The 12,892-nt window shown below is 31.9% G+C and overlaps 1 protein-coding gene across 4 annotated transcripts in view; it reads left to right on the top strand.

Moving 5' to 3' along the window:
• The window catches only part of DIAPH2 (diaphanous related formin 2), a 980,408-nt gene that overhangs the window by 251,984 nt on the left and 715,532 nt on the right, over positions 1 to 12,892 (top strand). For all 4 annotated transcript variants that reach the window (XM_044235543.1, XM_044235542.1, XM_044235544.1 and 1 more), the window contains 3 exons: positions 5,089 to 5,207; positions 7,179 to 7,295; positions 10,692 to 10,810. In XM_044235543.1, coding sequence (XP_044091478.1) covers positions 5,089 to 5,207; positions 7,179 to 7,295; positions 10,692 to 10,810 — 355 coding nt within the window. The remainder of the gene's footprint in view (positions 1 to 5,088; positions 5,208 to 7,178; positions 7,296 to 10,691; positions 10,811 to 12,892) is intronic.

Here is a 12,892-nt window from a genome sequence, read left to right as displayed (position 1 = left end):
CTTTGAATTTGAATACCGAGAACATAAAAGACTACTGCTTTTTGTTTTTCTGCAGCTTCAATGTTCATTTAAAAGTTTTTGCTTTCCTCTTTGATAATTTAGACTGGTACCATTTATATTCAGCATAAGTATTTCTAGAATCTTGACCAGTATATTCTAGATATTTAGGCATGGTATTCTTGTTACAATGCTATAGAGACTTTCCTAAAAAGTTTTATTTCTTAAATTGTATGTGTATATATGATACTTGTGTTTGTGTATGTGTATGTATGTGTAATTATGATACTGTTAAAACATTTTGAAAATAACTTTACATTTCAAAATTTACATTTTGAAATAACTATAGGCTTCATCTGAGATAAATGAGCACACTTATTATAAACACAAATATAGCTAAAGTGACTTTGTATTTTATTTAGTATGTTAATGAAGAGGGATTTTGTTTAAAACCATGACATTGTTAAGAGACATGTAAATTTAACTAGTCTCTTCATTTAAGCTACTCAGGGAACACCTGAGAAAAAAGACGCAAAAGGGAATAAAAAAGAAAACAAATCAAATGTCAAGTGAGCACGTATATAATACTTAGAGTACTAGAAATGTCAAAATCAGGGAAAATTTCCTGGTGAGAATGAGATTGTATCATGCATCTGTAACTGTGTTCTGATAGTCTTAACTGAAAGTAGTTGAAACTCATCATCATAAAATGTATCCTACAGTGGATCTACTGAAACCCACTTTGATAAGATGTAGGATTTGATCTATCTGGTTTTAGAAAGTTTTGTGTCAATTACACTTGGAATGGTACTTTAATCCATGACTTTAAAAAACAGGGAATTGGTTTTAGTGGATCAAAGCAATATTTTAAGTGACCCATATGAACGTTCAGTACGCAATTAACTAGGCACATCCACTTATTATGGTGTGTGTAACACATTTATTCTTGTGTTGTCACAAATCTTTCCTCATGAAAAGTCTGTGGCCTTAGGTAGCTACACGTAATATTACAATCTTGATTCTAGTGTGGCTTTTGAATTGCCTACTCATTGGTTTCCATGCTTGTTCTCACTGGGTTGGTCCTCATTTTCTGGGAGACTATCAATGTCTTTCGACCTTGCTGAATACAGGGGCTCCTTAGCATCATGTGTTCATTTACTAATATGCCACATATTGTGCTTTTACTCTTTCATCTTTTATTTCCCTTTGTTTATTTATAATTGGATATTCATTTTCTGCCTTATACTACTGAATGTTTGATCAGAAATACTATTACTCTCATTTTAATTTATTTGAGTTGTCCTATTCTCAGAAAGAGAATTCTCTTGTTCTTACTTTTAACTTTTCTTCTTCATTCATCTTTGCTGGGTTCAGTGGACTCATGGTATATTTCATTACACTGATAGTGAAGATTTTGCATCTGTTTTTCTAAGCTACACTTTTCCATTGGCACCATAGCTGTATATGAAGCCTCTTATGGCACCAAGTACTTCTTAATAAAAGCATTCTTCATATATGTATCTAGTTAGATTTTTCTTTCACCGTCATATCTCTTCAATACGACCTGATTCCCAGATCTCAGTGATTCCTCAGCAAGATAAAAGTAGGAAGTGTGTTGTGTCTGCCTTCTAAAATTTTGGAATAGAACCTACAAGGATTCTCACTTTTTTTTTCTCCCTAAGACAATGGAGCAAAATATGGTTACATATAGTCCTGGTTCTCAACTAAAGAGGTCGGACATGTGCCCCTAAAGAGAATATATCAAAATCTTATTGAGGGTAAGGTAGAGAAGTTTGGTTTGAAAAGAAAACGAATCCTCCCCAGGTACTTCTGAGATATAAGATGAGAATCAGAATTCAGGCAGATAGACCCAGAAGAGTTAGAGATTTTTTCTTTAATACCATAGTTTTCACAACTGATGTTGTTCTTATAGTTTTATTTTGTTTTTAATGTATATTAGATGTACCTGGCATGCCAGTTATTATCTAATGAAATCACTATTTAATTTACTAAATACTTAAGTTTAAACCACTGGAATTTAAGTAGCATTAAGCATCTGTACACATGCATGGAAGCTTAATAATGTATTCATAGAGAGTCTTCAATAGGAGGTGTTGCTTAATTTTCTAGATTCTAGAATATTCAAAGCAGCAGAGTAGATGTGGCTAAGGCTAATACAAACTGTTGATACATGATCAAAAATTAGACCTATCTGGTTGTATGGAAGTGTTGAATCACTATATTGTGCATCTGAAACTATTACTATACTGTATGTTAACTAACTAGAATTTGAATAAAAGCTTAAAAAGAATTATTCCTCTCTGGAATCATTAAGTGTTAGGGAAGAATCATTCTTAGTAACTCCCGAGATCATAATAATAATATAGTACAGTAGAACTTTTTTCATTTTTTTTTTAATTTAACTTAATTTTTTTTCAGTGTTCCAAAATTCATTGTTTATGCACCAAACCCAGTGCTCCATGCAATACATGCCCTCCATGATACCCACCACCAGGTTCACCCAATCCCTCACCTCCCTCCCCTCCAAAGCCCTCAGTTTGTTTCTCAGAGTCTCTGATTTCCAGCAATAAGAATCCTCAAGACAAGGATGGTTATTTTAATTATATTCTGTAAAAATTTATTTTCTCAATTCCCCCATCTCCATTGATAAATTATGATGTTTAAAGGGAATTTATACTTTATTTATATGGAAAATTCTTTTAAAAAATTCTTTTCATAAATATGCTTTAGTTATTTGGGATTAGTGAGTTGTTAACATACTATACAGTGATTTTTAAACTAGTATTTGCTCTATAGTTAACTCATATTGATTTCTTGTGAAGTTTTCTCCCAACTGCCTTTATAAAAAAATTTTTTTTTCTTTTCAGCGTAACAGTATTCATCTCCAACTGCCTTTTATTTAGTGAAATAAATATAGAAAGTATGAGGTAAATTAAATATGTGAAGGAACAGGAAAGTAAGAAATCATGTCTGTAGGCAACAGGCATCTTTATTTTAAAATACCAACCAACTTTTCTTATTCTGTTGAAAACTCAATTTTGATTTCTTGACTGGTAATCAGTCATATACTAGTAATGGAATTTCCTTTGAAATACACTGTATTATAGAGATTTAATTATATGTTTTAGGGACTCTGTCAACGGTGTTTCATATCCATACAGTAATTCTGTTAAAAAAAAACCCCCTGAAACATATTTATAATATTGCACATAATTAATAGTTAATATGGTAATTCAGTAATGTTATGATATTCTACAGTTTAAAGTATAAAATCTTAGTGATGCATTTCCAGTTCCTTTTATAGAATGTCATATTTATGCTATAGAAAAACTTAATTGTTTATTTCATTAAGAATTTATGGATACATTTTTCAAGGTTTGATATTTGACTAAAAGTTAGGTTTATGTGTATGTATGCATATATATTTATTATAATGGAGATTACTGATAAATAATATAAAATTGCATTTATAGGTCTATGTTTTTATATTGTGCTATATTTGTTCACATACTATGTATCTATATATTGTATAACTAATTTGTTGTCCTAATTAAAAGCAGTTAAACATTTAATCATTTATTTTCACAGAAAATATTTTAATTATGCAGATAGATTCTATGTTTTATAATGTTTTGATGCTAATTAAATGGCCATATTTAAATTAGATTTTTCTGAAAGTGTTCAAGGTTTGTAGTGAGCATCTAAGAAAGAACATATTATGCTAGAAGAATAAGGAAAAATCCATATTGTAAAATTTGTTAACAGTTACTTCTTCAATGATCAGCATATTAGGTGTGTCTGGCTTTTGCTCTTGTCCAACTGGAGTTCTGAAATTGTCCAATAATATACCCATCAATGATAGATAATTTTGCATTCCAATAGATTTAAAAGTGGAAAACTAGACTTAAAGCAAGTTACTAAAGAGGGAACTAAGTGTAAATACATTTTTTGTCATATATTTTATAGGAAATTTATAGAAACATACTAATAAGTATTTTCTTATGTTCTATATGTAAATTTTCAGTAAACTATTATGTGAGTGTTAGAAAAAATCTAGAAATTGCATAAATATTCATTTGGCTTTAGTGATAGCCATTACATCTCCATTTATAGTTGTTTTGTTGAATAAAAATAAGACACAAGAAATGACTCCAGTTTTGTTTTATTGACCTAATTTGAAGTACATCATGCTTGCATTTCCTTTTAGAATTCAAGCTCAACTCTGAAATCCTAGTCCCACTTTCATAATCACCCTTGAGCATCCACAGTTGGGATTATCGATTTGGGTTTTGAAAGCTGCAACTTAATGGACACATATTAAAAGATATTCCAGGTGATATATATTAAGCCCAGCAATCTCTAGTGTGGCATGCTTCCAAAGATTTTGTTCAGTCTATTATTTTAAAAATTATCAGAGGTTTGTAATGCATGTGCTCATAATGTACTACAAAAACAAATCTTTGATGCCCAAGTTGGTATTTTGTGATTCGGTTAAGCAAAAATGAAAAGTGGGGGAGGAGGCTAGTCATGCAGCTTGATAAAAAAATCCTGATGCCTTTTGCTTCAAAATCACAAAATACCATTTAAAATAAATCTCTTTATATAACTTTCTACGCCATACTTGGGACTGTTGTGCTTGAATATATCCTTGCATTTATTCTTCATTAATACAATTGATCTATATTTACATTTTTTGCCAGAGGCATATGTGAATGTTCTAACTGCATGAGTTCTTTTGTGATCTTTCATTAGTGTATTCAGTCAAAAACAACATTCAGTTTGGGTTGTTAGCAATTATTTTTTCCCCCTTTGTAAAAGTGATTGTTAATTTTTAATGTAAATAATCAAAATCTGGGGCATAAGAAGAAAATGCAGTGAATGCAATGAGGTTCATTTATTTTAAAATAGGAATATACATAGTACACTTAATTTCTCTCAGAAAACTAAAGTGCCTGGGTCAATATATAATCGTTTTTGTGTTTGTAAATCAATAATAGTATCTGTGTTTTATTACCAAAATGCGGTATTGTCAAACTGTTACTCATCTGTTAAGTTTTATGTTTATATTAGGATCTAAAGGAAAAAGAGAATGATGAGCTTGATATTCAGTTGAAAGTATTTGATGAGAACAAAGAAGATGACCTAAATGAATTATCACACCGTCTCAATGATATTCGAGCAGAAATGGAATATCCTTTTGACAAACCACAAAAATAATTTTGAAATTTTTTGAAAAAGAGATTTGTGGGTGATTTTGTGGACCATTATTAGAATTTTGATCTGCCAGCCCAATTTTTATTCATTTATTTATATTAGTACTTTACTATGAGTCTGTCCTTGAGATTCATGTTGAGGAACTGTCAGAGTGTCCTGATGATTTACACAAAATATATTGAAATCTGCACAATGACTTGCTGTATTATCTATGTATTCAGCTCAGTAGTCTTGAATATATAAGAACCTAAGGCATATACCTCATGTATAAGAATTTGAGGGAAAAAGTTCACTGAGTTCATATGTAACTATAGGCAGTATACTTCTTCAGTTCGTTGAAATGTACTCAAATGGTTTTAGAAATATAATTCAATTCAAATAAATGCCTTATTCTCAATCTAACAATTTTGGTTCCTTAGAAAAAAAAATGTTTGTATATTATAGTATCTGACTATATCAAGGCTGTCTGATAGAAGCATTGGAGTCAAATACAACTAGTGTATAATCTTCCTATGGCAATGATTTTATGTGAAATGATTTTAGATCTAAAAGATGGTTGTCATCAGCATTTCTGGCTATTTGTTTCACTCTCCATAAATTTCTTACTTATGGCTTTTTGGGGAGCTTAGGAAATACTTCAGAACTAAGATAAACTTTGAGATGGAATTTTTCTTTAATTCTTCTTCCTCTTCCTCCCTGAACTGCCACACCCTCCAAAACAAACAAACAAACAAAACCTGCTGGAATATTTCTCACCTTGAAACTCCTATAGTACTTTCTATCTTATTTATGTACACTTCTGTGCTCCTATGAGATTGAGGGCAGAAGTCTTAGGTTTCATCTTTTTCCTCCAGTGCTACTACTGAAGTATCTTATACATAAGTATTGGATAAATGTGTGTGCAATGGATAGCAATGTCATTATTATAAGGGATCAATGCTAGTAATTCCTTATCCATCATTAGTGACTCTAGTCTACAGTCATTTCCATAATATTAAATGCTTTCTATAGTCATATATATCTTGCTTCCTTGCTTTGTATACATTTAACTTATAATCAAACTTCACCATAAAGCTATTTTGGGTTTCATTCTGTAACCATTTAGAAGACCTTATGAGACTTTAACACAACACTTTTACTGGGGTAAAACTGGGGTCTAAGAAATAATCTATCATATACTTAATTCTACTTCAGAGAAAATGTTGACATTTCAGATTATTTTTAGACTGTTGGATTATATTTCCTTTTCCACCTTTCTTTTACATTGATTTTCCAGGTCCTCACTTTTATTATAAAAGTGAATCCAGTTTTAAAATTTGTTGTCTCATTTATTAAAATCATCTAAACTTTTTCCAGTCTTTTGTATCCTATGAAAAATGATTCAAGTTCTACTGTCTTACTTTCCGTTTTTCTAAATAATGAAATACAGATGAATGCAGACAATAACAATTTCACATCTAGTAAATATTTTTTTCAGTATAAAATAAAATTGGTTTGTGATATTTAAGCAGTCCATAGAAAGTTTCATTACATTCAGTATTATGTGGTGGTGAAAATAGAGGAGTCATGGCTTACATGAATAATATAGGTCCTCTATCACAGCCACAGGATGATCATGAGGAAAGCGTTTTCTCTAATGGCATTGCTGTTCCAATTATACCAGTTATCATCTGTAATTTGTAATGAGTAACTGATTGCTTAAAGTTTTGATGATTAAATGGTCTTGGAAATATTCTTTAAGCTGTTTCTCTCATTAAAAGGTTAAAGTTATTCAATAGGCTAAATTTATTAATGTAATGTTTGAAATACTGGATCATGGAGTTGAAGGTTTAGAAACAGTAAGGGAAACAAAATAGTACTTCAGTGTTTTAAAAAAATGACGCTGCTTTTGTTATGAATGAAACTTTCATCAAGAGCTTTCATTTTTTTCCTTTACTTACTTTCACTGATATGAATGAAGTGTATCATCTTCTATATAACATGTTGAAGGACACTGCTGCTGAAAATTACTTATTATCCATTCTGCAACATTTTTTGCTCATCAGAAATGATTATTATATCAGGTAAGAAGCAGATCTGAGAGTACTAGAATTTGTGTTATTTGAATTTAGTATTTAAGGGAAACTAATAATGTTTATCCTAGGTAGTGTATGCATATATATATACATACATAGTGTATAAGAGTTTGATGACTTTGCATAACATTTTTTAAAAGATGTGAATTTATTTTTAAATTAGCCAGAAGGATTTATTTATAAAACTGTGTACCCCCATGACAGGGCATTCTGTAGCAAAGAACCCAACAGATTTTACTGACCTTATGGTGAATTTTCTTTGCTAGATAATGATAACACAGAATAAGCACTGAAGTGATTGTAGTGGAACTTTTAAGTTCATGTACATTTTATTTCATTTTATTTTTAAAGTTCATTTACATTTTAATAAGTTAGGTTTTACTTTTATTTCTCCTTTCTAGTATTTATTTAATAATAGATGTGATTTTAGTTAAGAAGATAATACTGATATTTCACCTTTATATCCAGTAATGTAATTCTTCAAGATAAATGATTATGATGATCAATAACATTAGGAGTTTCAGAGTCTGGTAACTGCAAATAGATCTGAAAATCAGAACGATAAAAAATGTTTTCTGAGTGACTGAAATTATCTATAAGCTGTGGTCATGATCTTATACTTAACTATTCAAGAGACTTTTAGTTGTTCTTCATACTCTAATATGCATGAAATTCTGGCAACCTAGGTTCTCTGATTTCTCAAAATTTGTTTGATTTAATGATTAAATGGTAAAGGCAAGTTACCAGGGGTCAGATATAGTTGTAAGAAAGATGACAGTTTTAAGGTTATATAGAAAACTATTATAGTTCAGACTTGTACAATAATTTATGGCCATCATGATATTACAGAGATGTAGAAAAATGGTTAGAATATTTAATTGTTAAAAAAAAGAATATTTAATTGTATACTGTTTTTGTAAAGCAGAAAAGATGGAAATTAAAATGTTTTCTAAAGTTCTGGCAATTAAAGGGGTACTGTGACTATGGGTATATAGGGAAAAAATTTTCGTGAAAACCATCCATTTCTCAGTAACCTTGAATAGTATAAAAAGTTACTCTAATATGACACCTTTTTCATCCTGAGAACATCAGTGTGGGGTAGAAGTGTGACCAGCTACTTTAATTATACTTACAGATAATTAACTTGGCCTCACAGAGAACACTTGTGTTTTCCTTGTTTATACAAAAGGTCGTTTACTAGGCTGATTATATTCCAATATTATTTATGCTAGAATTGTTGATGACTTGAAAAAGCCTAAAATGGCTTAATATATGTTGCTGTTGATTCTTACTCTTAAGGCCAACCTCATGACAGAAGACATAAAAGAGCACTGTTTGGCTTTGCAAACTTTTAGTAGGTTGGCTAGTTATTAGCACACTAATCTTAAGGTTGTTTATGTCAAAATTTGTCTGTACTAGTATTTCTTTCTGATGTCTCTCTGTTGAATTTACTAAATTTTCCCTAAATTTTAATGATGAAAGTGCCTTTTAAAAACTTTTGAAATATGCAAGTAGTTATTTTTTAATAATATTTTATTTTTTATTAACATATAATGTATTATTAACCCCAGGGGTACAGGTCTGTAAATCGCCAGGTTTGCATACTTCACAGCATCACCATAGCACATACCTTCCAATGTCCATAACCCAACCACCCTCTTCTACCCCACCCTGGCAACCCTCAGTTTGTTTTGTGAGATTAAGAGTCTCTTACAGTGTATCTCCCTCCCAATTCCTTCTTGTTTCATTTATTACTTTCCTACCCCCCCAAACCCCCCACATTGCCACTCAACTACCTCATATCAGGGAGATCATATGATAATTGTCTTCTCTGATGAACTTATTTTGCTAAGCATAATACCCTCTAGTTCCATCCATGTCATTGCAAATGGCAAGATTTCATTTCTTTTGATGGCTGCATAGTATTCCATTGTATATACATACCACATCTTCTTTATCCATTCATCTGTTGAAGGACATCTAGGTTCTTTCCAAAGTTTAGTTATTGTGGACATGCTGCTATAAACATTTGGGTGCATGTACCCCTTGGGGTCACTACCTTTGTATCTTTAGGGTAAATACCCAGTAGTGCGATTGCTGGGTCGTAGTGTAGCTCTATGTTCAACTTTTTGAGGAACCTCCATGCTGTTTTCCAGAGTGGTTGCACCAGCTTGCATTCCTACACTGTTGGTGGGAATGCAAGTAGTTATTTTTGTTGTTGTTGTTGTTTTTCAAATAAAGAATTAATCAATTTATTTATTTATTTATTATTTTACTTCTTTTCAGTGTTCCAGAATTCATTGTTTATGCACCACACCCAGTGTTCCATGCAATATGTGCCTTCCATAATACCCACAACCAGGCTCACCCAACCTCCCACCCCCCTCCCCTCCATAACCCTCAGATTGTTTCTCAGAGTCCAAGGTATCTCATGGTTCATATCCTCCTCCAATTTCCCTCAACTCCCTTCTCCTCTCCATCTCCCCATGTCCTCGGTGTTACTTGTTTTGCTCCACAAATAAGTACTTATTTTTTAAGGCCAGAATTATCTTGATAGGTTACAAAATTAGGGCAGGTTTAAAAACTTCTGACAGTTTGAACAAATTCAGCCTATGGCCATGCATATAAATGTGTATGTTTCTATAAGGTGGATATTTTAAAAATGTGTATGAATAGATTTTTGGAATATTATGGTTCAGTCCATTTTTGTAAGCTGTTACAGCTAATCTTGAGTGAAAATGTTTTAGTAAATTTAAGACATTGCTACCTAATGCCAGGATACTCATCCCTTATTGAAACTGAAAACTTGTAGAGTCTTAGAACTGTTTCTGTATCCATGGATCTAGGACTAACAGGTCATTTATTTTCATTAACTGTAGTAACAATAACTTAAGTAAATAGATAAGGTTGGTAAGTTTATTTGTGCACAAATGTGAATTTCTACAAACTACAGTATTGAGACACTAAGTATTCACAGTTGATTATATCACGATGGGTTTTATACTATAATGTCTAGACTGTTGTTAAGTTAGGCATTTTTCTTTTAAGGAAATGTAATGTCTAGAAAGATTTCTTCTAACAGTACTAGAAAAAGACATAGTTCTTTTATCATGTGTATTTATTTACGTGAGAGATAGGGAGAGACAGCATGAGCAAGGGAAGGGATAGATGGAGTAGGAGAAACTCTTAAGCGGACTCTGCACTGAGCATGGAGCCCCATCATGGGGGGTGGGGCTTTATTTCATGACCCTGAGATCATGACCTGAGTGGAAATCAAGTGTCAGATGTCTAACCAACTGAGCCACCCAGGTGCCCTTGAACCACTTAAGAAGACTGACTTGTATAGGTAGAAAAGGTATTGAAGAATACTTTTCTCTCTTTTAGGCCACAGTATTACAAAATAATTGAGGAGTGCGTTTCACAGATAGTGCTGCACTGCAGTGGTATGGACCCAGATTTCAAGTATAGGCAAAGATTAGATGTTGATTTCACGCATCTGATAGGTATGTAATATTATCCTCAATGTCCTTTGATTGTGTTTCACTCTCTTCTGTATAATAGTCACTTTTTGAGGGTAGTGCTGTTACTGAACTTCCTTTATTAATATCTGGTAAGTCCTTGTGTCTGTGAGTACTCAGTCACTATAATTGTTAATTACGTTGATCATGAGAGTTCTGCCTGTGTGATTGAAAATATTAAGCTAGTTGATAAGTTTTGATGCTCTTGCATTCTGTTTAAAATCAGTGTCCCCCACACAGGAAACACATATCATTACAGATGAATGCTTTTCTTTTTAGAAACATGATTCTGAAATCCTATGATTCAGTTTATTTTTGCTCCTCAGTGGTTTTATAGAAATCACTTGTGCAATAGGTATTAATGTTCAAGATTTAGAAAGGAAATACAGGCTTACTGTAGTAACTCAAGACTTTTTATTTCTATCAAAGAATATCAATTTATATTTTCATAGACCTTAAAGCTAGGAAGGGATTTAAGGTGATCATGTTCATCTACTTGGATCGCTCAGGAAATGAACTTACATCATCCTAGACTACTAGTTGGCTGTACTTTCTGGAACAATCTCTGAAAGATGATGTGAAACCTCTCTAGTGAAATGCTGTTATGACATTACAGTTAAACAGTTTTTATAACTAATCAATATCTCTATTGCTAAGATTTAGGCATGAACTCATTTGTCATGTCTTTAAAGGAAGAAAACAACAGCTGTGGAATGCCAATTATATATTATTCTTTACTCCATAGCACAAGGCAGACTCACAGTAATCTTCGAGGATGAATTCCTTATTATTATTATATATTATTTTCTGATTTTAAAACCAGTGCTCATTTATTCTAGGCAATCTAGAGGCTTATGTAGATGACAGAATAAACCACCCATTTCACTTTTCAGCTCAATACACGTTCCACCACCTTTAGTCACTTTTTGGCTAAGTACATTATCTTACATCTCTTTTTTAAATTTGTCTATCTATAGGCTGATTTTTCATAGAGTTCTTTATTATAAGAGTTTTTTCATGTTAACCTTCAAAATGTGACTTTGAATGTCTCTATAATATTGTATTTAATGGAATATCCTAATCATCTTGACCAGTCCTTTTTTATTGTACATCTAGATTGTTTTCAGGTTTTTGCAATTATAAACAAATCTGCTCTGAACATTCTTTGTATAAATGTTTGCCTTTTTCTTGTCATTTTCTTAGAATTGATTCTTATAGTTGAGGATAAGAACTTTGAAAGGCTATATGCTTTTCAGAAAGTGCATCAATTTACCTTCCCTAAGAATTAATGTAAATGCTGGCTTTATTGCATATTTGATAATAAGCTTGATAAAATCAGCAGTTTGTTTCATATTTTGTTGAGAGTGTTATAAGAGAATATTTCCATATATTTGTAATTGCTTATAATCTCTTATGGACCATACATGACAAATATACTCTACTGATTTTGACTATCTCTTTCAGTGTTCAGTAGACATTTGTTTTTTTGTACTGTGTGCCAGGTACAGACAGTTGTGTACTGTTAGCTATGTGGTCTGTCCCTCCCCTCACTCAACAGTGAGATGAAGGCATCAAGTGAGAATAGAGCTTCAGAAACCCAATATTTCCTCATCCATGTGTCATCTCTGATAGTGAACAAATCACTTAACTTCTCTTATTCAGTGTTATCAACTAAATTCAGATAAATCAAATATATGCATAGTTCATAATATTTTATGGTCAGAGGATTTTTTCTGATGAATGCTGTGGAACTTTGATTAGAGCCACATGCACGTGCATAAATGCAAAAATTAGCAGGTGCTTCAAGAACTTACAGGAAATTGATGGATCCTGATTTTAAAGTCATCTGGTCTTGAGCAACATGGAGTGTCTTCACGATTCTGTAAGTGTAGTATTTTTCATAAACTCGATCAAATTCTTGCACAAAACTCTTCAGTACCTTCCCACTGAAATTTAATTCAACATCATTATCAACCACTGACAGCACAGCAGTGATCTGCCCCCTTTGTCTCATCATTTATCAATTTCAACCTTAGGTCTTTACACACAGTTCTTTAGAAAAACAAA

This window comes from Neovison vison, chromosome X (genome assembly GCF_020171115.1).
Source record: "Neovison vison isolate M4711 chromosome X, ASM_NN_V1, whole genome shotgun sequence".
NCBI lineage: Eukaryota > Metazoa > Chordata > Mammalia > Carnivora > Mustelidae > Neogale > Neogale vison.
Note: the sequence above shows the minus strand (reverse complement) of the source record. Positions and strands in the feature narration are given on the sequence as shown.